We start from the raw sequence: 25,198 nt of genomic DNA, 5'->3' as shown, positions 1-25,198 counted from the left end.
TAATATATCAGTAACAACATATTCATTAGTCACTTTTACTTCATATAAATACGCTCTCATTTATCCCAAAATAAGTCACTTTTCGTGCAAGTCCACTGCCATTTTAAATAGATCAATTTAAACATTGAAACTCACATACTATAGGTTGTTTGGTATGTCATTTTGAACAGTGTGAAACAGGAGCCATCAAATGTTGTGTATCATATTTGATAAACAGCTTTTTAGGGTTAATAATTTTTCATTCTTTGCAACACTGTTTTTCCTTTAACAATCATCTCCGGCTATTACAAAACCTTGCTTTTCCCAAGAAACACCCCCAAGGAATGCCACACACCAATGTATTTCCAATGATTGTGCAATTTACATGTTGACCAGTTTTTTCCATCATCCTAAAAATGATTTTGTAATGTCTGAAGTCTAAATTTTGCTTCATGCTCCAAATAATCATTAATATTTGTGTCGCCAAATATTAGGACAGAATGGGCCATTCAAACTAAGAGGAATGTGTGATAACGCCACAAATTCAATGTTACACTTTAAGGTAAAATCAACCTACAAATAGCTTACGTAAAGTTGACTCCACAGAACAAGTGTGGATAGAAGATTTTTTTTTAATGGTGCACAAATTTCACACATCAACTTTGTCATTCACACAATGAAGAAAAATTAAGACAACTCCTTAATTCACATATAATAACCTGGGCTTTATTGTCTGATTCATGTTTGAATTGTCACATATCTTTTATCACTTATTCAATAATATTTTTTCCTTTTTTATAGTTTCCATATTTTTTTTTTTGCCTCCCTCCAGATCAGACTAGAAACCCCCTGGAGGACTTAGTTCAGCCAGTGGGCCGGGCATCAGAGATCCGAGCTCAGTACAAGTGTGTACCGCAATACCGCGGTCTTGATCCAGAGCATCCTCTTCACAGAAGAGACAGAGCAGGACATTCCTAAAGGAAGGCACAACCTTTAACTTGTGGTTTTCAGGCCTTGAATTAGTCCAGAGTCAGTGTAGAGAAATATCACGAGACAACATTTGTTAGGCATCCACCTCATTTCTCCTTGGTCTTGAATATGTCATTAAAACTGAATGATGACTCGGTTGCAGCTGTGGTGGACATTTATCGGCCGTCGCGTGTGATGTTTCGCAACAAGCAACCAAAGAATGAAGTCTTCCTTTAACGAAGCGCAAAAGACGCTTAACCACAAGAACCGAAAGAAAAAAAAAAACAAAGAAAAATTCAAAAACAAGATACAAAAATAACTCTGGTCTTTGTTGCACAAAGAAATAAAAATGGGGCAAACTGAACTTTACATCGTATGAAAAAAGGAACTGAATTTATACAAAAAGCAGCAATAAATCACAACAACAAAAAAATGTAAATATAAAATAATAGTGCTTTGTTGACATGGAAGCATTGGAAACTTCCAAATGAAGACTTCATCCCTTGTTTGTCATTTCGTTATTATTTGGGACGATAAAAATGGAAGATTCCTATAACCAGCCCCCTAAATCTGCCCTCCCCCTAACCCCAAACCCAAAGGGTGTCCAATACCAGATGTCCTATCCCTCCCAGAAGAGGAGGGGGGAAAAAACAAAAATAAAACCAAAGAACTTGCATGATACCTATTATGTTCAATCCGATTCACACAGCGTTAAACAGTCGAACTTGAAAACGGAGGGGGAAATAGGGAATTGGCAGCTACCTAAACAACGTCACAGAAAACAACTTAGGGCACAGTGTACGTAATAAAAGAAAATGGGAAAAACAAAAACTGTAAACACAGCACAATAAATAGGTAGAACAGCAGGTTCCTTACCATGCACGACTATTCACACACTCACTTTTACCTGACCTAACGTTTCACGCTCACACTCCGAATCCCCCTCCCCCCATTCACTTCTTTTTTGATTCCCCAAGTGCAAAACATCACAACTCAAACGTTTTGTTTTCAAGTAGCATATATACAAGGGTGATGGTGGTGGAATTTTACAAACATGTAGTTTATGTACATCGAATATTAGCCATATTCATAATTTACACATCACTTTTCTTAACATAAAGTGTATTAAAAAAGAGCAACAAAATGAAAAAAGGAGGTGAAAAAGACAAGAGATGAAATTTGCTGTCCAATTCAGACAGTTGCCATGGAAACCCACTGTCCTTTTTGTTTCCCCAAACTCAATTGGTGCACAGCACCAGAAGACTGGACGGGGCGAAAAAAGAACGTCGCCCAGGCAACGGTCACTACGTCACCTCCATGGCGACTGTGTTCTCTGCTAAACTGTTGAGGGACTGCTTTTCCTGTTCGTGATTCTCCCTGCAAACAAACAAACATACAGACATTAATATCCAGGTGGACAATCATAGATAAAAAAAAAACCTTAATTGTATGACTAACAATCTTTCTGCACCCCCTAACTTCTTTTGAAGGTGTAACTGTGTGGTAAGATCAAGACTCAAAGTATATATATATATATAAAAAGCCAATTTATTTTTAATAAATTTGCATAAATTGTATAAAAAAAATTAAGTACAAAATATTTAACAACAATTCTTAAAATAATTGGCAACAAATATTTGCCAATGTCTAAAATATCCTAGCCAATATATATATATATATATATATACACACACACATACATACACACACACAACATTTGCAAAAAAAAAAAAAAATCGATACACAATATTTGACAATAAATAGTGTTATTGTTATTTGCCAATAAATAAAATGGTAGCATATACGTATAACTGCCAATCAAATTTGTGTAAAAAATATTCAACAAAATTTCTGCCAACAAATGTCCAATATATAAAATATTAGCCAAAATATGTATAAATATTTGCGAAAAAACGCAAATGTATAAAATATTACCAACCATATGTAAAAAATATAATCTAGATATGGGTACAAAATAGATTTGCCAACATTTAAAATATTAATGAAAAAAGGTCTGTCAACATATGTATAAAATATTTATCATTGACATTTATGCAAAAATAAATAAATAAGATGATCAAAGTAACAGTAGCATCTTGTTTCGTCGTTCATGTTTTTGTGCTGAAAATTCGGATTTGGTATGAATAAGTGTGCAAGGGTATTTCCTCACCCAGAGCTGACTTTGGGAAGCTGACAGTTGCTGGTGGCGGCGAGCTTCAAGGCAGAAGGCGGCACGTTGCTGTGACTTCTGGACAGGTGACGGGCATTCAGACTGGCGATAGAGGGCGTGGTCATGCTAAGACGCAGGTTGTTGCCAATCAGAACCTGAGAGTTGGCTGTGTTGTTACTGTGGTTACCTATAGGGTTGTGGACAGTGTGGGTGGAGCTTGTATTAGTGTTATTAGTGGAGGAGAGGAAGGTGGGTGGGACAGTGGCTGAAGTAGGTTGGCTAGTGAGGACAGAAGCAGAGGAAGTGGCAGAAATACTCAGACCCTTGTAAACTCCTGCAAACAACAACAACAACAGATTAGAAAACAAAATCAATGATGAGGAAGGGGAAATACAAATCAACAAAACTTCGGTAAAGGAAAAGTTCACCCAAAAATTTATATTCCTTTATCGTTAACACTCGTTTCCTTTTAAAGATTAAATTCTGTTCCTCACACAAAGTTATTATATGGTTTCAGAAGACTTGAAGTATAAGTCACAAGTCAAATGGACAACTTTTATGGTGGGTTTTGTCATTTATAGTGCTCAACAGCCCCAGTCCCTATTCATTTTCATTGCATGGAAATGAGCAGTGTGAACAATCTTCTAAACATTCCTTTTTGTGTTCCACGAAAGCAAGCAAGGCTTGGAACAGCAACAACATTTGAGGGCAAATAATTTTTTTTATTTTTGGCTGAACTATCCCTTTAACTTGTCCAGAGCACAAACCTGAAGCCTGGATGACTCCATTGGCTCCACTTCCTACAACGCCATCCTCTTTGATCTTTAGGGTCAATAGCTGGTCAGAGGTCATCAGTGCAGAGGCGGCAAACTGCGCGCTGACTGAGTCCAACGTCTCGGACACAAGAGACTAAGGACAGAATTGGAGAACATAAGTAATCCAAATACACTAAAAGACATATGATACTTGTGTATGTCTCTGTTACACACCTGAGTGGCAGCCGTGTCATTGGCCTGCTGTTGCATCTGCTCCAGCTGTTGTTTCTGCATAAGTGCCAGCTGTTCTTGATGTTGCTGATACTGTTCAGCTGTGAATGCTGGCGCACACACACACACACACACACACATCAGTATGCGGCATTTTACATCCACAATAAAATACAGCAATGTTCTACAATCTTCTATAAACTTGTGCATACATTTCAAAATTAAGGCTAAAGCATACTTTGGTTGCTCCGTGCACAGTAAGTGTGATGCAAATATCATCATCAGCACAGCCGGTGCGGACTGTCCGTGTGCATCCCAAATTTTCATGAGACGAGGAGAGACCTTGTCTGTGCGCAACGTTGGCAACTTTCGTATACACTTGTGGTAAAAAATAATTGATTAAAAAGAGTATAATTTGATTGGCAATGCGGTCGACCGGGCGCAATCTGATATGGAACTCATGGTATAAAACATGGTATACCTGGGCCTTTTGCCAAACCAGATTTCTTTTCTCCCCAATTTATGCCTAATACCCAATGCCCTCTAAGTCCTTGTGGTGTCGTAGTGCCTCGCCTCAATCCAGGGTGGCGGAGAATGAATCTCAGTTGCCTCCGCGTCTGAGATTGTCAATCCGCACATCTTATCACATGGCTTGAGCGAATTACTGCGGAGACATGGCGCATGCGGAGGCTTCACACTATTCTCCGCAGCATCCACGCACAACTCACCACACGCCCCACGAGAGCGACCACGAGGAGGTTACCCAATGTGACTCTACCCTCTCTAGCAACCTGGCCAATATGGTTGCTTAGGAGACCAGGCTTGAGTCACTAAGCATGCCCTGGATTCGATCTCACGACTCCAGGGGTGTTAGTCAGCGTCAAAACTCGCTGTAAAATATGCAGACATAAGTCAAAGAAAGATAAATATCCTAAAAATGGGACAGGATGCTCCACTGTTTGACCAACGTTAATAATTTTTTCAGTGGTGTTATTAAAGTTCATGTTTAAGCATGCTGACAGAACGCAGTGCATTGTAGTTCCAATCAGCGTGTAAACTTTTGAAAAGTTGCATCTTTTCAAAATCGTCCATTACTTAAAGTATTGCTTGTGCATATTCACCTAAAAATGACTAAATTTTAGTCATGATCAGACTTTAGATTGCTTGCTGCAAGCAATTATTATGCATAGTCCACAGGTTTATTTGTAAGGCACTGTGGACAGTATTTCTATACTGCCCACATTTATTTGAGTCTGTTGCAGATTCTTTATGTTGGGGTGTCTGACAGACCACAGATTGCTTTAATAAAACTTTTGCAGAAAAAAATAAAATAAAAATGGTTGGATGCTGCAAGTTAAATGTTGCGCACCCACAATAATCTGACATGTACACTTTAAGCACTCGGGTTAAATTAGTACATCACAGAGCTCCGGATGCGCATAAGCGGTGTCATCCACTAGATTGGAGCGTCTCTAATTATATACACCACCTATTTATTTTTTGTGTATTTATCAGTTCTTATTATAGGGCTGCTGTTTTAAGTCACAACATCATTTTCATATTTCCAGCATCCACATATCTCCCAGAAATACGTATGATATGCATTTTTTTGCATAAGTGCTAACCTGCAAATAACCGTAAAACCGTGTACCAGCTATTTTTTCTCAGACGGTAATCTAAATTTCAAAAACACACCGTGGCATCCCTAGTCTTCATTTAAATACTTAAATTGTTTAGGTAATCTAAAAGTAATGATTGGTCAAATGTGGTAAAACCTTCAAAAGCTGTTTCAATTTTGATCATTTCCATAACATTCGGATCCGTAAACAGTTCTCCCTACACCTCTATTGGTGCTTCCTCAAAAGTAAAAAAAGAATAGCTTAAATGAATGTTCTGGGTGCAACATTTTTTAAGGTCAATTAACAATTTATGGCATAATGTTTATTTCCACAGTAAATCATTTAGAGTCATCACTTGTTTATTTAAATTTGTTTTAGTTCATGTTAAATAATGTCAGTAACTAATGTTAACAAATGGAAACTTATTGTTAAGTGTTACCAACATTATAAATGTTAACATATTAGTGTGATAAAATCAGGGATTTATCGCCGTTACAGCATTTATCAGATTACAGGGTTTATTGTGTCATGTCATCATGCCAATAAAGTTGTAGTCTACAAAACTATACAAAAACGTTAGTAAGCAATTTTCACACAAAGTAACATTAACATTTATAATGTTTTTGTCTTCTGGCAATATATATATATTAAATGAATGTTTATGGATTGGCACCATTTACCTCAATTGATAATTTTTTTTAAATAAACGAGGGACAAGTCAAAATGACTTTTTGTGGTGATCAACATTCTGCCACAAATGTCGATTGAGCTTATCTTCTATTGAACCCGGAATATTCCTTTACGAATCCAAAATTAATTAGAAGAAACATTTTAAAAAATTAGCAGTTTTGCTCATCACTCCTGAAAAAAATAATTGCCAGTAAACTGCCAAAAACAACATTCACAGGCAGCGCACAGAGATAAACACTCGAAGCTTTCTCAATTATAATAACCGTCAATCATAGCTTGTTTGTTTCCAGTCTTCATTGACTCCTCTGAATTAATCATGAGCAAACAAACAGTTCCAACACTTAGTATGCACACTAGTGTGTTTGAGTTGACTCACCTACTGCAGGTGGTCCCATGCCTGCCGTTCTGCCCTGCGTACTGCCACCCGGCCCTGTGCTGCCCCTGACAAACCCTCTAAATGTTTGTCTCCGTAATAGCACATCCGTTGCCCCTGATTGGCTGGTTAGTGTCCGTGGTTTAAAGTGCCTCCAGCGGCAAGCTTTGATGTTTCGTAGGATCTGTCTCAGGTCTGAATAAGCCGGATGTGAGGAAGAGGAAGTTAATGGTTGTGAAGACGACAATGTGTGGGTTGAGGTATTGGTTTGGAAAGTGGTTTCCGAATAAATAGGCGAAGCAGGAAAGGAGAATTCCGGGTCCGAATCCAGACTTTGGAATAAACCGTCCAAATCTGAATATGCTCGGTCCAGTAGAATTCTGAGGAACAGGTTAAATTCAATCAAGACAAGGCACTTTCCACATATAAGGTTGAAAATAGGGTATGAAAATATACATATTTTTTTTTTTTTACTTTTTCAACAAATGATCAGAGAAAGGAGGAGCTTAGCCTTCAGAAAATGTTGATTGTGAACTTCAGGTGGTCAAACTGCAATATTTACTACATAAAAAGTGTTATTTTCTATTCATTTATGAGGTTTGCAATTTTTCTTTAATTGTTCACATAATTTGTCTTACAGTTTAAACCCAATGTGTGTGACTTTACAATTTTCTAGCAATAGACAAAAACATTGCTAATTTATTAATGTACTGCATTTATACACTCATATATATTTTAAAAAAAAAAAAAAAGAGCTCCTTGTCTGAACTTAATTCAATCGTGGACAGAGGTTCCACGCGTTTATGAGTTATAACTAAACATAGATGAATTGGGTTAACAAGACAAAATTAAATGTCAACAGCGGAGCTTTCATTAGACTAAAGAAAAAATAAATCATTGCACGTTTCCATACAGTACGTCATGCACATCTTGGAGCCTGCCTCGTCATGGAGCAGCTGAATGACATCACTGCTTTATTTACAGGATTGGAGCAATTGTAGTTCATTATCTTAAATGTGGCCAGGAAAAGCAGCAGAATAAGTGCAATATCTGATAAAATGAGGGCTGAAATGAATGTGATGCTCCCAAGCTCAACTGTTCTGGTGGATTGCGAGTACCCACTTTAAAAAACAGCTGTGGGTTAAACACTTCTGAATGTCAAGGGCTAGGTTTGAAGAATTGTGTACCACGGTCAGACCTTTCATTGGGCCAATCACATCAAGCTATCACACTCATAACACGTGCACGAATGGTCAAAACATGTCATCGTTTTGCGAATAAACTGTTTCCATCACTTTAATTCACATTAACTAATGCGAAACTCGATCTCCTCCTAATGCATTAAATTCGCATGTCAAGCGGTTCCATTCATGATTTCTTATGCACAATTTCAAAATGAGCGTAAAAATTGTTGTATGGAAATCCAGCTATTGTAACTCTTAAACTTTATGTACTAACTAGTGAAAGCGAATAAGTGAAATACATGCTGGTTGGAAGCACTACAGACTGTAGTTTAGTATGCTATGGTTAGCACAGCAATTTCTCAACGAAGCGAGCAATCAATTACACGTGCGACATCTAACCGCCCTCATCCACTTCACCATAATGGTAACCTCAAACTCCAACATAGCACAAATTCTTCAATGGATAAAATGCAATGAAATCAAGTTGAGCCAAAATGTTCTAGAATTGTGTTGCTTAAGAAAATTGAAAAGCGAAAAAAACCAAAACCATTTATAATGAACTTTTTCCTAAAAATAACTATGGTAATGGCTGAATTGATGAACATGACAGATGCAGTCAGCATTACAATCTGTGTAACAATTGAAAATGGAATTGTTTTCTTTCATTGCTTTTTGAGTGTCACAATTTTAAGTCAATGTCACATTGTTTTATAACCGGGTGTTTTATTCTATAAGTCAGAATACGATTTAGCTTTACATGTACTAACCTGCCGCCCCGACCCATCCGTCTCCGTGCCAACCCGACACAGCGGCGGGGAACGGTAAGAGTGGTGAGGGAGTACCGGAACTGCGGGTCACATGACCCTCCCTCTGTTTCTCCACACCAAGGCCAATTGCCGCTCTGATCCAAACGGGCCTGCAGAAACATGGCAGAGTCACCAGGAGGTTAGCCAATCATAACAGATAATTTACATTCTTATGCAAATTGCGTATTCTGTTCCATGTTTTAATTAAATTGTCATGAAAATAGCGTGTAATCAAATTAATTCAGAAATAGAACAACTTACTTTTTAACATACAATTGCATTTTTTACTGCAATTTGAACAGTCTTATAGATACTGTGAGAAAAACAGCCTGGGTTCTGTTCCAATAGAGTACCTCAACATTAGTGTAGCAACATGATCACACCTAACTCTATTGGAGAACCTGGTCTCCTGAGCACTTTATGTAAGGAACGTGTGTAGCACAATAGTGGTGAGGAAAGGATGAAAGGATGTTTGAGGAGAATACAGGAAACGAGGGATGAGAAAAAAAAATGAAACACAAGAGTAGAGGTGCAACACCTACAGCGTGATAAACGCATCCTGCTTTCCTCCTGAAGGCAAACGATCCGTCAGGCTCATTATCTTCCTCCGCCTCGGATGAGCCAGAATGGATCTGCATAACAGGAAGAGGAAGTCTTCATGAACAATGAAGTCCAAAGTTTGCAAACATACACCAAATAAAAGGAATGGTTCATAAATCTTTTTTTTTTCGTATTTATTTACCTACAGCCATGGCCAAAAGTATTGGCAGTGACATAAGTTTGTGTTTTGCAAAGTTTGCTGCTTCAGTATTTGTAGATTATTTTTTCACATGTTTCTATGGAATACTGGTAAACAATGATAAGCATTTCATGAGTTTTAAAGGCTTTTATTGGCAAAAAATATTCAATATATGCAAAGAGTCAATATTTACAGTGTTGACCCTTGTTCTTCATAACCTCTGCAATTCGCTCTGGCATGCTGGATATCAGCTTCTGGGCCAAATCCTGATTGATGGTGATCCATTCTTGCCTTATTAGTGCTCGGAGTTGATCACAAATTGTGGGCTTCTGTTTGTCCACTCGCCTTTTAAGGACCACAGGTTCTCTATGGGATTAAGATCCGGGGAGTTGCCTGGCCTATCTAAAATGTCAATGTAATGATCTCAGAGCCACTTCATTATCACTCTTGCCTTGTGACGTTGTGCTCCATCATGCTGGAAAATGCACGGATCATCACCAAATTGTTCCTGGATCGTTGGGAGAAGTTGCTCTTGCAGGACGTTTTGATGCCATTCTTTATTCATGGCAGTGTTTTTGGGCAGAATTGTGAGAGAGCCCACTCCCTTGGATGAAAAACAAACCTACACATGGATGGTCTCAGGATGCTTCACTGTTGGCACGACACAGGACTCATGGTAGCGTTCACCTTTTCTTCTCCGGACTATCGATTTTCCAGATGTCCCAAACAGTCGGAAGGGGGCTTCATCAGAGAAAATATCTTTGCACCAATTTTCTGCTGTCCAATCCTTGTACTTCCTGCAGAATTTCAGTCTGTCCTTGATGTTTCTTGGAGAGAAGTGGCTTCTTTGCTGCCCTTCTTGACACCAGGCCATTGTCCAAAAGTCTTCGCCTCACTGAGCATATAGATGCACACACACCAACCTGCTGCCAATATTGAGCAAGCTCTGCACTGGTGATGACACGATTCCATAGCGGACTCCTCAGGAGGAGATGGTCCTGGTGGTTGCTGGACACGCTGTGACATCCTGAAGCCTTCTTCACTGCAGTTAAACCTCTCTCTCCTTGAAGTTCTTGATGATCCAGTAAATGGTTCTTTCAGGTGCAATATTCTTTGCAGCAATTTCCTTGCACGTCAGGCCATTTTGATGCAAAGCGATGATGGCTGCACATATTTCTTTAGAGGTAACCATTGCAAACAAGAACACAATGATTGGAAGCACTTCTTCCCTCCTCTTATAGCAAACAGTCTGCTCTTATAATCCAATCAGAACTCATTCACAATTTCCCAGGTGCTGCTGATATGTGAAATTATGTTAGCTGGTCATTTTGTGCCAGGGCCAAAAAACTGTGAAATTTGGGTTTTTGTGATAAGTTTTTTAGCCAATGATGCTTTTTGCAATTATTTAAAATGCATCTGATCACTCTGCACAATAATCTAGAAACAATGTGAATCAACACCACAACAGCTGAAGCAGAAAAATTTGCAAAACACAAAGTGTCACTGCCAATACTTTTGGCCATGGCTGTATGCGTTTTTAAACCACAAAAGGATAAATTAACAGTAGAATGTACAAGTTTCTCTTTTCCATACAATGAAAGCAAATGGTGACTACTATTGCCAAGCAAGATATTAAGTGAATAACCATTAAAATTTTGTTCCATAAATATGGACCTGCTTTATTGACAACTTTTATGATGTTTTTATGGAGCTTTTTGTCAAATTTTTAAGCATAATCCTGATCACAATAAACTTTCATTGTATGGAAAATATTAACGAACATTGCGTTATATATTAAGGAAGGAAGTGTGTGTACCTGTGAAAAGGGCTCGTCGTCAGAGCTGGGGAAGTCGTACTGGTTGAGATCTTTGGGGTTAAACAGGGAGGGTCCAGTATGAAATGGGGCGGAGAGAGGCAGGATTTTGGGCTTCTTCTCATACTTCCTTTTCGTTCTGACCACCTCTGTCTTTTCAGGCTAAGAAAGATAGATAATTTTACTTGTGTTGTATTAAAATCTTTCGATTGATAAAAAAAACATTCATGTCTTCGCCAAACTTGTAAATACAAGCTGGAAACTTAACTGGGACATGTTGTAATATGATTGATAAATGTATTCACCGCTATCCCAGGCAACCGATTTCTGATCTCCTACATAGCTGTGCTAGTTTCAAGTCTCTTGTATCATTTGTTTATGTAGCAAGTAGTTGTTTAATAAGCTGGATAACCCAGAAAGCCAGTCATTCCTGCTAAATAACCCCCTTCAGGTTGAACCAAAACCCTTAATAATCCTTTCAGATTTATATCTGAATTATGACTGGCTGACTATACATGATCCTTTACATGTAAATCTCCTTGTTTCTAGTACCCACCTTGGTCTTGTAGTCTTTGAAGTCCATTTGGTCCTGGTGGCGGTACTGAGTGCTGTTGGAGAAGGGCATTATGGGAATCTTGTAAACAGGTTTTGCCATAGCTAGTGCTTCTGCCATCACCTCTGATCCAAAGTCTGGCACAGTGTTCCTGAAATGAGAAACATTTACTTTAAATAAAGAAAAACAAAGATTTCATGTTTCTACATAAAAAATAAAAAAATCCTTGAAGCCATGTTTACTTAAAGGGTCATGAAACACTACAACACATTTTGAGACGTTAACAGGTATATGTCTTGCATACAAGAGCAGAGAATGTAAAAATTCAGTACTTTTTATTTCAAAAGGAAAAGGGTTCATTTAGGGCTTTTTCATCTTCCGGGTTTGAAATGAATAGTCAACATAACACGTCATGACGTACGTGGTTTAAGCTTAACATTGAATTTCAGCAAATCTACGTCATGGGTGTTCTCTATATTATTGATGAGAAAGTGTGGCCTTTACCCTTTGACAAGTGAGTTGTTGCCATGCAAGTGACCAGCGCTTCGAACTCGAGCGCCATCAGTCAGTTGAGAGTTGATAGTACTGTGATGCGATATCCCCCCCAGCATTAACATTTTCGATACAGAGTACATGGCTTGCCATTTATTTGCACATTAAATTACAGATATAAATTACCAGTATGAGTAATCTATGTGAGCTTACAAAGTGGTGTATAATTTGTACATTCTGTTATGAGCAATTGTGAGAATCTTTGATGCCATTAACTGCATTACTAAAATAAAGCAGAATAACTGGCTTAGACAGTTTTTGGGTTCACTCTCCCTTCTCCCCTCACTCCGCTGCTGATCACACCTACCTTTGAGTGCATTTAAAAATGTGGTGAGAGCTTAACTGTGCTGAAAACGGGGGTGTTGTGACCCTTTAATTGCAAACTTCATACATATATATACACACACACACTATGTATATACATATACAGACTTCAGAATATTATATTAAGAGTATTATGACAATCCAAGGCCCTAAATACTACATACAACACATACAAATTACTCATCTTATCTCAGTAATTAAGCAAGACAAATGAATAATGGAGCTCTACCTTGATGTGGCCCTAACTTACAAAGAAGGTTAACTATAATTGCTCATTTAGCCATGTAAAATATGCCCACTAATTAGGGTATGCAATGGAGCCTGAGCAAATTAGAAAAACATGACCTGATCTCATTGTGCAAAAACAAACTCGCACTCGGTAAGACAGAATAACAGAGTCAATTAAAAAGAAAAAATCCAGAGCTGAGAAGGTCAGGCACTTTAAAATGGAAATCCAATGTGAGCCCAGATTTAGCATTTGTACAAGATAACATGTAATTATGCCACCGATTCGATTTCTGCATTAGCTCCAAGTGTGTGTGTGTGTGTGTTTACCTCTTCTCTACGATCTCCAGTGTGAGGTGGAGCAGTTCTCGTTTGCTCTTCTCTCGTTTCTTGATCATCTCCAGGATGGTGACGGCTCGACTCAGGTCCCTTCTTAATTTGAGCATCTTCTCATATGATGCCTCATCGTTCTTGCGGTTCTGAGGGGGAGATGACCAACACATTTATTATTCTTTATATTTACATCACAAACATTTACTGATTAGGATTAATCAAAGACATAACATCAGGAATCAACAAATATGAAATTCTTTGGTTTAAAATTAGGAGTAACATTAATTTTATTTATATCTAAATAGGGCTGTCAAAGACACCAAAATAGCAGTTCAGTTCAGTAAAATTTCACACTCCTTGACACCAATTTCAACACTACAGCAATAGCAAATATTCTATCGAACACACTTCTTTGAAAGTTAAAATTTAATACAAATAACATTAAATCAAAACAATGATATGTAGCCGTAAGGTATTTCTTAAGTAAACAATGCTAAAAAAAACAAACACATTAGCACAAACAAAAATGTTGAACAAAGTAGCGCTCGATACATTCCAGATAGCAAGTTTTGCAGCATCAAGTATATCAAACAACTTAAACAATCGCTTAATCAGTGCTCTAACGTATGATGTTAAAAAACACACAAAATTGGAGGGGGTTTCCCCATTATCACCCAATTTGGAATGCCCAATTCCCAATGTGCTTTTTTTAAGTCCTTATGGTCACGTAATGATTCGCCTCAATCCAGCTGGCGGAGGACGAATCCCAGCCTCCGCGTCTGAGACCATCAACCCACGCATCTTATCACATGGCTTGTTGAGTGTGTTGCCATGGAGACAGTGTGTGTGGTGGCTTCACACCACCCACCGCGGCATCCACGCTCAACTCTCCATGCGTCCCACTGAGAACGAACCACATTATAGCAACCATGAGGAGGTTTACCCCATGTGACTCTGCTTAGGAGACCTGGCTGGAGTCACTCAGCACACCCTGGGATTCGAACTAGCGAACTCCAGGTGGAAGCCAGAGTCTTTTACCACTGAGCTAACCAGGCCCCCTGGAAAATCTGATTGGCTGATTTGATGGAACTTCTGCAAGCAGAGGCACACAGAACCATTTGTCAGTCCACCAGGAGACGGAGTAGTGTTCACAAGTTTCCGAACTTTCCAAAGTTTTTGAGGACAAAATAAACACCAGATTTTTTCCAAGTTTGCCAGGATCAAATCTTTAAAAACTAGAGTTTTGTTTGCAGAAACGAAAGCGGATATCCAGGAGCATAACAGGATTTTCTGCTTTGTTTACTTGAGGCGAGATTTTCCATTACTTTCTGTGCAACAGCTCACGGAGATTGCAGTGCCATTACATAAATTAATTATTTGCCCATGTCTGTTTTTTATTATGGAATAATACATTTCCGATAACCCTGCCCCTAAACTGCACATAATGGCAAACCCAAATGTGACTGATCGCTTTACATGTCAGTTAGATGTTTTTTGGGCAGAAGTGGGCAGTTCTTGGCCAAGCTAAGCTGCTATACGGACCAGACCTTCATTCAAATGTCTTGCTATGCTAGACAACCACTCTGACAATACTTTATTTTATTAAGACAGTTTTTAATAGCCTGAACAATGTTACTTGCCATTTTAAGTTTTTTATTTATCTTTCATGCTCAATGAGTTATGTAGAATGTCTCGACATGAGCAGAGGAATTATGCTTCAATAGCCGCCACAATAATACACCGCAAAACTTTAATAATCATCATCAAGTCCAGATTTAATTAACTATGATAATTTTTTTCAGTTCAGTGATGCACAAAACTCAAAGCAAACTAACACACTGGAACACAGAAAAGACCACAATGAAAGGACTAAAATCACCAGCTAAATACTCAAAATCTGCTGATTGTTTATGCCAAACTTCAAGTCATAATGATTTTAAAATTTGAAAAAGTTAAAGAGCTATCCTTGGCAGCTTGATTGACTGAGCTGGTGTGTAAAGCTGAAACGTTGTCATTATCGACAACGTCGACCACAAAAAATTGTCGACAAAAATATGAATTGCCGAATAGTCGTTTGATCTCATTTAACATAAAATGAGATCATATAAAAAAAAAAACTTATGGCACAAGAGGTCAGCACTGCAGCTTGCACCTGATTGAAGAAAAGATGAACACTGTTCACTGTCCAGACGCACTCCAAACTTTCAAAACAGCCTTAAAGGTGATATGTATTGCAATTTTACCATGTAAGAAAATATAGATGCACTGTCATCGTGAAAGCAGAGCTGGATCGGCCATTCTGCTTAAACAAAACTTGCAAGTCAGAGCGTCTAAAAAGGAAACACCCCAGCATTATATTTTGAATGAATCCTTTATTAAAGTTCAAATAATAAGGAAGCGGTTCATAAATAAGCAAAAACTCCAAAACTGGCATTTCTTTGTGCGGTCAGCACAGCTTCTATGAGTCGCGTGAAGAGACCGAATCTTCTTCTGGCTTATGCACACTCTGGAGTGGGGACGCTCATCCCTCACGCATGTGAGGAATTTGGAAGGAAATTATTTTGCTTAATGAATTTGGTTCCATAATGGTTTTGTTATTATGCAATTTTGATGAAGAATGGAGAAGTTAGAAAACGTACCTTTCTTGTCTGCATCTTCTCTGTCCTGCGTCTGAAGGCCACGTAGGGGTCATTGGTACTGGAACCATCCCGCTTTTCCTGTTTGATGGTCGGGATGAGGGATCCGTTGTTATACAGTTTCCTTTTCCTGCTCCAGTATTCAAACAACTCCCTGATCAGATCATCGTCTTCCTTCAGTAAAAGCTTTGCTTCCTGTAATGTCACCAGCTGTGACATAAGGAGAAATGGGCAACACAGACTAAGACCACTACATATCGTAAAAACATCCTTTTGACAAATTCATTTTTAATGTGCGTTTGTCTATTAAATATTCTGGGTGATTTGACAATGCTTTTAACTACCAGTAAGAGTGTAGTACTCTCAGCACTCTTTTACACATTTTACAATGTTCAAATCCATTCTGCAGTATCTGTCCAGACCTAACCGTCTGCCACCTGCTCTCTTGACATCTGCATTCACCAATGACAAATCCATATTGGCCAACCACTAAGCGTACTAAGCTTAATAACTTCCTGTTTAAGAGGTTTATGGATTCCACACAGCGACATGAGGAATTTAAGCAGAGGCACTTCTTGTGCTTTCAATTTAAAAGTTGAGGCTCACCACGGAGTGAAATCCCTGAGGTTTATTGTGCGGTTCACAATGTGAGTGTTGAATCTTTTTAATAACCTGCTGTCCGCTGCCCTTCTCCAATCTGTCAATCATCACCTCGAACTGCAGGGCCCCCACCTCCAGCTTCTTCTTCAACTTATTCACAAACACCTCATCCTCAGAGTCCAGATCATAGTCCGGCTGTTCCATGTCCAGACTGAAAGCTGTGGGGAGGGAGAGAGAGAGAGAGAAACTTCAAATCTTGCTGTAATTCTTCAGGTTCCACAATAAGACCACTTTTCAAAGTTGATGGAATAAAATTTTTATTCTAAACAGTCAAAATAGTCTATACAAAACTGCACAGGGGGTCCAGAAACGGCCAAAGCAGTGGGGTCAGCGGGATCCTTTACCAAAATATAAACATATTTTATAGTTTTTCAATTGAAAATTAATGTTAAAAGATCATCATGAGTTCTGAAGCATAGTGACAGCAGTCCAGTATTTGTTGGAATATTTTTACATTAAAATGAAATATTTTTTATATTTCTTTAGATTCAGATACCCAAGTATGGGGCATAGAAGCCCTTGTGACTGTGGAATGATACTGAATGTGGGTTCAGCGGTGTCCCGAGAGAAAATTTAGAAAACTTTTTTTTTTTTTTTTTAAATGTAATAAACACATATGTTTTCATTAAAGTGAGAGACTAGTCTACCAATTAGTAATTTGAGTCTTTCCTTATCCATTCCAGACATCTAATTAATTTGGACAAAATTAGAACAGAAATCCATTTATTTATTCGATTTGATTATTATTAAAGGCTCGTAACATGCTAATTAATAAAGATACATTTAGAAGGGAAAAACGTTATGGCCTAAAGGGTGCTTTGAAACCACGTTAACTCATGCGGCACTTCATGTCTACACTAGGGCTGGGATAAACGATTATTTTTTAAACTATTAATCTAGCGATTATTTTTTTCGATGCATCGATTAATCTAACGATTCATTTTTTCAGTCCGATTCGATTTCGATTTGATTAATCGACTTGTGACAACACCGGTAATACCGGTTTCATCGGGGGTGGGGGTATATAAAATGTAAAAACAAAAAAAAAAAAACATTTGCTGGGAGTTTGATTGACTGCCGATCTGATCAATCAATCATAATACGCCATTTTTGTCCGACAAAGTAGTCAGGAGAGAGAAGATTAATGTCGGTGGATTTGAATTTGAATAATGGATTATAGGCTACCGTACTGACGTCTTTCCCGCAGTTAAAACAACAGTCCTTCTGATGTAGGCTACATTCATGTTTAGCCTATTTGATGCTATAAATTAACCAAGGAAAAGATGATCGGTTCACGAGCAGCTTTAACTGAGGCCATCTGTCACGACACATTAAAGAGCCACAAAATAGTAGGCCTATTTATGGTTTAATTTTCTTTGAATGACCAAATTTGAAAGTTGAGACTTTATTAAATGTTTCCTGCTTGGTCCTGTCTGTCAGCGCGTTGTCAGTGTCCTCTATGTATTTTTCACGACATTCATAGCTATAAGCTTATTATTAATAGCTATAAGCTTAAAACTTTAGGTGTCGACAACGTATTATAGCCTACTCCAACATCGAGTGCAAAGTGGGGAGTTGAAAAAAAACTTACGGTGCTCTGTCATCTGCGGCTGCAACCGGGTGGCACTAGAATGGAAGGCCATCTCCATTTTGCAAAGACGACATATCACGGAATTGTTTCCTTTTAAATTAAATAATTCCCATACTTTAGAGGAAGGAGTGCATGCCGCCTTGCACTTCTGACAGTCTGAGGAGCCACTCGTGTTGGCGCCGGCATCTTTGTTTTGGGTCTGACAATTCGACGCAGCATATTTTGCGCCGACGTATTTTTTATGCCGACGCCATCCCAGCCCTAGTGCTGGTGCATTGCCGTGGTGCTAGAATGGAAAGCCATCTCCATTTTGCAAAGACGACATATCACATAATTTTTTCCTTTTAAATTAAAGAATTCCCACACTTTAGATGAACGAGTGCGTGCGCCTTGCACTTCTGGTAGTCTGAGGAGCCACTCGTTTTGCTTCTACTCTCCGGGGCCGCCATCTTTGTTTTGGTCTGACGAATCGACGCGCATATTTTTTGCGTCGACGTCATCGATTACGTCGACGCATCGTCCCAGCCCTAGTCTACACACATGCAGGGAAAAGAGGCAACGCGTGCGGAGCGGGACAGGGTAGAAATGATGCATGTTTTTTTGCTAGAGAACAATATTTAAGATTACAGCGCAGAAAGATCAGAGCTATTGTCCACATCACTGGTGTTCTGTCGCACACTTCACTAGAGATGAGAGGGTTCATTATCCAGTTAACTGAGTAAATGTTTTGACTACATGCAGGGCAGTACAGTGTGACATATGTCACAAGTGCTACGAAAAAAATCGGCCTGTGCGGTGAATGAATTTACCACAGTGGCAGTGGCACCCGTGCGTCACATTTTTGCATGTATGTGAACAGTGCCACTTGCATGTGTGAAGTGAGAGTTTGTGCCATCGCTAATTTACTTGATTTTTAAATCACACAAAAGACTACAACTACAATGTCCTGGCTGCTTGGAGTCCATACATCCAACATCAATTCCCACAATTCCAAGGGAACAATCCGAAACTTCCTACAGTTGCCTCTATGCCATTTTCTCAGCTTGTCGAGCGAGTTAAGGCGGGTGCACACCGTACGAATTTGCCACGATTCTGCCGTCTGAGGCAGATTTCAGGAATCCTAAAGGATTTCTCTTGTTGCAGGGCAAACTCGGCAATCTTTCAACGTTCAGTGACATGATCACAGATGGCCGATAAATAGCCTTTGCGATGATCTTCAGCCTCCGATGAAATTTGGGCGGTGTCTGAAATTTAGCATCATAGCGTATTGTGTGACTGCTATTACGAAAGTCATATGATATATTCCGCTCCTCTCTCGCACCCCAATTCACTTGAAAAGAAACCTGCTCTGTGTTTGCACCACTATAGCAACATTTGTGCCCAGATATCACTTTACTAAAGCACTTTCAATATTTTTCTTCTTTTCATTTTATATAAAACGTTTTAATGAATAAGCAGAAAATACTTAGAGAAAAGTGCAACACGTCAGCAATATGAAAGCATTATTCTCAGAATTTAATAAATACAGAGCTTACAAAACAAAAATAAATGACTGCATTCTTTACATTTACCATGCATTTTCTTTACAACGATATTGTAATTGTATTTACTTTAACTTCTTTAGTTAAGATTCACACCACTCCAATTTTATTTATAAATAAAATAGAAAGATTTAACAATTTATACTGTCAAGTAGTTATGGGACGTTTTAATCCAATCCACATCATCCATATGGAAATTGCAAGCGTGACATTATCAGCCTTTATGAATTTTCAACATTTTGCATGGCTGATAGGTTACTAATCTAAAAGAGGAGAAAGACATCCTATAACCAACCTATTTGTTTTCTCCAATGTGAATGGACAAGTTTGTAATTTTTCGTGCCACAAGTCTTTATTTCAACAATGAATATTTGCTTGTGGTAGCTCACTGTTACTGTAGGCTACCTTCCGCACTCATGTTCATTCTCAAGATCTGTAATTATCAGTATTTGTGATCAAGCGGTCTTATTATAGGCCTATTTGACAAAATCCATCTATCTTGTAAATGTGAGCCTATGCTTGTGGAGTGGTATTGGAGCAATGGAAATGCTGATGTCCTGACTTTCAGAGAGAGCAAAAAAAAAAAAAAACCCTCTCCGTGGTGCACAAAGTTTTGCTTCTATTCCACAACACTCCTGTAACTTGAGTCACATTCACTGATTGGGACGACTGGGACACGATGTAATCACGCAGTCTGACATAACATCGTAAAGGACTATTATAAATCGTACAGTGTGCACCCGCCTTTAGATGATGACAGGAAACAAGTCGTATTTTCAAGTGCTCAACCAAAAACTCAAATGAGCCCGTGAGGAAGAAACAGCCAAATTAAATTAGGGAGAAACTAAATGGAAAATATATAGCTATAACACCAAGTGGAAAAAGGATTTTCCCTGGCTATCTTTCGATGCTAAACAAAAGCTCTTGTTTTGTTGCTGGTGCATGGAGGCTCCAGAAAAGATTAGAGTAGACTATCCTTATGTAATGGGTAACAGCGTTTTAAAAAGGGATAACATAAAAAAACAGCACTTCCCAATGCCATGCCAGGAGACCAAATAGGAATGAGTGGCCAGCAGACATACTAGATCTGTGACACACACACGCTCACTTTCAACATTTGTAGCACCAGTGCTATGTGCATAATAAGGAAATGTACAGCCGTGACAAGTGTGATGAAAACTCATTTTGTGGCCATGTGAGGAGTTGCGTTTGACAGCAGTCTAGAGTTTGTTATAACAATGTTATGATGGGACAGAATATTTAAACTGGTCGCATCAATTACTTCAACTTACTGTACAGGCAAAATACTCTGAATAGGGTACTTTATAACGTTACACTCTCTCTCTAACAGCTGTTTTGTTATTTTTGTGTGTAAGCATATGTGCCAGAGTGAGTGTCTGACCAGCCGGCATCAATTGTGTATTCAAAATGAATACAAAATTCGCATCAGACTAAGTAGCAGAACCTTTCAAATGACGAAAAAAAGAAAGTGACTTATAGTCCCGGAAAATACAGTAGTTAAATTATTTTGGAAAGTCTATAAAAATGGGTTTATATATTAAATAACCATATTGTAATGCCAATTTTAGGATAATTCGGTCAGTGAATTAAATACTTCATAAATAAAAACAAATTCTGGTAATTCGGGAGCGTTTATATCCGTGTCTCCCGATGAAAGTGTTTAGATGCACTCAAAAATATGGAATAGTCTGGGACAAAAGGTCCCATTGTACCTTTGCGAGTAGACACCCTGAGATCTCAAGACATCTGGAGAATTCTCCAAACACACTTTCCCATTTCAATACCCTGTATTCCCACGTTAGTTCCCAGTGCCTCATCTTAACCTTCTTTTTCCTTTCGTCTGTCTTGTGTGTGCGGGAGTGTGCACAATTGCTATTTGACAGCACGACACCTCCAGCTTCAATTTCACACACCCCAGGGGCCGCCAGACTCACTTAAACTCATCTAGTGATTCTCTCTTGCCCTAAAATACACACAGTCAACCTGGAGGAAACAACACAGCCATAACATGCCCAGTGATCACAGTTAAATACTGACCACCCCACGCTGAGAATCTATACATATTAAAAAGACTAGGCCTGACTAAGAGGTTTCATAGCAGTCTAACAACAGGTATGATGTGAGTATTACAAGGGTTCTTCCAAGGCAAGACCTGTCAATGTTACTGAATTTTTGCTGGCAATTAGTTGTCTAAATAACGTGACAGATGATTTACTCATTGCATCTTTAAAATGTATTTATTTACATATAAAAATGCAAAGATCATGATAAGTCATCTCAGAAAAATGTGAATAGATCAAATAATCAATATCAGGACTAGCCACTGGATTTATAGGAAGGCTGATTCTCATCTTCCTGGCCATAATTAATGCTAAATCATTACGACTACCCCCCGATTTAAACTCAGTGCTACAAAACAACCTTTGAAGCAAAAATGGGCACTTCAAGGACATCTGAACAACCAGAGGTATAAGCAACCAGATAGGAGGCCAATAGCACAGCTTGGCATCCACAACCCTCTAAAAGATCCAATACATCTGTTCAGGAATTGGTGGGCAGATGTCACAAACAATGGCTTCAATCACATTGTCTCTCTCACACAAACAATTCAATACCTGTTTTACCATTGCAATCTATTCTGGTACCACCTAAAACACAGATTTAGTATTACTTTCTTTTGTTAAACACAAAGGGAGATGTTAGGCAGAATGTTAGGGGCTGACAGCCACAGTCACCATTCCCTATCAGCGTATGGAGAAAAGGTGTAATGAAAGTGAATGGGAACTGAAGGTAATATTTTTTAAGAAGTCGATCGCTCTCATTGGTATTTGTTTGCTTGTATTAACATTAACGTGTACTCACGCTGTATGTGAATGAGCTGCTTTGGCATCTTGAAGTCTCCAGGGTAGAGCGAGTCATAGTAGGCAATGTCGCTCTCGGCCTCTGGGACGGGAATCACCATGTTATCCTTTTTCTCTCCATACACCTGCTGGGCGGAGATCGCCCGCTGGAGATGGTGTTCCTATGACAACCAAAAAGAAAGACGCTTCAATAAAACATTTTCAACAAAAGTTATAGCTACATCATATTGCACAACTTTTTAAATAATATACTAGAGATTCAAATTGCAGGGCCTGAATTTCGTTTTTTAAACTGGGGGGGAATTCCCCCCTTACATGGGTCACATGGGGGATCTAAAGATTATGGGGTAACTTTTGATGCATTGCTAATTTCATCATCTTCATTTATTAATATATACAGATTTGTATGCATGAATTGTGCATTTCCAGTTCTCAAAACGGTTAATAACAACAACAACAAAAAAAACTTTATACAAAATACACCATGCTCTTCTTCAAATTGACATTAAGACCTCAGTTTAAACTAGGCCTAGGGCTATATATTAATGTCGCTCTATTTCAGTGTTGTTCATGTGTTTCAGTTCAGTTCAATTCTTTGCTTTTTTTTTTAAACTTCATACAAAATACGCCATCCTCTCCTTCAAATTGATATTAAGAACTCAGTTTAAACTGTATGTATTTATGTCTATCAGTTTCAGAGTCTTTTTAATGTATTTCAGTTCAATGTCAGTCACTTTTTTCCATTTCTTGTTACTTTTTCATGGGACTTATTCTAAGTTTCTCATCTGTCTCCTCCTCTTCATCTCTTTCCATTTGATGATGGCTCTGTTGAAGTCAAACTGCTCAAGGGAAGGTCCAAGCTCTGAAATGATCATTAGATTTGTGAGACTCGTATTATTCAGTGAATTTCTGAATTTGGTTTTGATCCTGTTTTGTGTATGTCATGGTATGACCATGGCTGTCTGAATGAGTTTCTCCATTTCAGTGAAAACATGACTATGTTCACTTAACACAGTCTCTGCAAACTGCTGAAAGGACAATTCATTGTCTGTGGTCGTGTTTAGTGCTAGGGAAATATGCTGCGATAACACAAGAAAACAAGGAGAAACGCGCAGTCACATGCTCAAACAATCAACAACATCGCTCTAGATGTGTAAATACAAGTGGAAAGCACGGGCGCGGCGCTGTCTCCTTTCCACAAGCGCGTGCTCTCCCGTGGCATCTGTCGTTGCTATGCAACCATGAACTGCGCTCTCCATGATGACAAGGAAGTATCAGCAAAAGATTAATTGATTTCTAGCCCTTGCTTTACTACTAGATATATTTATGGAAATGAATAATAAGGCTCCTGTACAGCTATCATGATCAGCTGTTCGGCCGAGAATTCAATATCGTTACGCTGTAAGCTGATCAGTTGGTTCGTTGCTGCCGCGCTCTATCACTCGCACACCATAAAAAGCAAAATGGTTTTTAATGTTTCAATTAGCGTGATTAAAATGACATTATTTGGAAGCGGATAATTTCTTCACAAACAGCTCATTATGACTCAAAATGTTAGAATGCTGCACCTACACTCGACAGTGTGGATAAGATCAGCGCAACGCAGACCACTGCATTGACAGCGTGAAACATGATCTGTCTGTAACAGCCAGGGCTCAGCGGAAGAGAATGCTGGTCCAGCGCTGATTGAGGTATTAAATTCGAAAATAAAATACAGTTTGACATCTTTTTTCTCGCATCTGTGAATTTATTTTTTAATCATTTGCTCTGAGATGAAGCAAATATATTTGTGCGGGAATTTCTCGCACTACAAAAGCTAACATTGCGGGAATGGCTTAAATTATGCGCAATCCCCGCATTCCCGCACCGAAATTCAAGCCCTGAAATTGTGTTTACTAGCATTGGGAAGTAAGATTTATTTGAGCGAATCAGTTCATTCCAAAGTCATGATTCAATGAACTGGGCAAAACATGCATAAAAAGTGTTAACATTGTGGCACCATCAAAACATAGTTCTGTTTGAGCATCCCATTCAGTTGAACACACCAACAATGGCTAAACCAATGGCGCGAGTTTGAGGCGGAACTATCTGTAAGCCCCAATCAATGAAAGAAAACAGGAGTCATTTTATTTCTAGGGATTGGTGGCGCCAGAGTTGCAGAAATGACATTTCAACATTAAATATTGCCATTTACCCCAAAAGTTCATATAAATTGCATGAATTTAGGGGAGACTGATATACAGGTAAAAATGAGTCACCTGATAGAAATTTAAATACTGCCACATGGTTGTGAAAGCGCGTTCCAATCAGAGGTTGTACAACAAAATACTTTATCAAATATTTTATCAAAATTAGTTACTCTTGTTTAATTTTGCATTAAAGGTGCCTTTTTTTCATGGTCTTGGAGGAGAGTGGTCTCACACACAGCAGCAGTTTATTTCTTGATTTACATGCTTACATGCACACATTGCGGACCCCTACATAAAATATTATCAACATGCTGCCCCACACCAAAGTTCTCTTACAGTCAAGCAATTTACAAAACACTTTGCAAATCATAATGAATGAATAAT

The 25,198-nt window shown here is 38.6% G+C and overlaps 1 protein-coding gene across 3 annotated transcripts in view; it reads right to left on the bottom strand.

Annotated features, from left to right (window-relative positions):
* Positions 1-683: 683 nt before the first annotated feature.
* LOC127626435 (enhancer of polycomb homolog 1-like) overlaps positions 684-25,198 on the bottom strand; it is a 42,217-nt gene continuing 17,702 nt past the window's right edge. For 2 of the 3 annotated variants that reach the window (XM_052102203.1, XM_052102201.1), the window contains 13 exons: positions 22,627-22,786; positions 16,558-16,769; positions 15,955-16,161; positions 13,313-13,461; positions 11,885-12,032; positions 11,332-11,490; positions 9,319-9,408; positions 8,738-8,886; positions 6,790-7,166; positions 4,108-4,214; positions 3,886-4,027; positions 3,119-3,452; positions 684-2,325 (listed from right to left, as the gene is read on the bottom strand). In XM_052102203.1, coding sequence (XP_051958163.1) covers positions 2,253-2,325; positions 3,119-3,452; positions 3,886-4,027; positions 4,108-4,214; positions 6,790-7,166; positions 8,738-8,886; positions 9,319-9,408; positions 11,332-11,490; positions 11,885-12,032; positions 13,313-13,461; positions 15,955-16,161; positions 16,558-16,769; positions 22,627-22,726 — 2,247 coding nt within the window. In that variant the 5' untranslated portion in view covers positions 22,727-22,786 and the 3' untranslated portion in view covers positions 684-2,252. The remainder of the gene's footprint in view (positions 2,326-3,118; positions 3,453-3,885; positions 4,028-4,107; positions 4,215-6,789; positions 7,167-8,737; positions 8,887-9,318; positions 9,409-11,331; positions 11,491-11,884; positions 12,033-13,312; positions 13,462-15,954; positions 16,162-16,557; positions 16,770-22,626; positions 22,787-25,198) is intronic. The other variant, XM_052102202.1, reaches the window with a different exon arrangement.

This window comes from Xyrauchen texanus, chromosome 33, assembly GCF_025860055.1.
Source record: "Xyrauchen texanus isolate HMW12.3.18 chromosome 33, RBS_HiC_50CHRs, whole genome shotgun sequence".
NCBI classification, from domain to species: domain Eukaryota; kingdom Metazoa; phylum Chordata; class Actinopteri; order Cypriniformes; family Catostomidae; genus Xyrauchen; species Xyrauchen texanus.
Note: the sequence above shows the minus strand (reverse complement) of the source record. Positions and strands in the feature narration are given on the sequence as shown.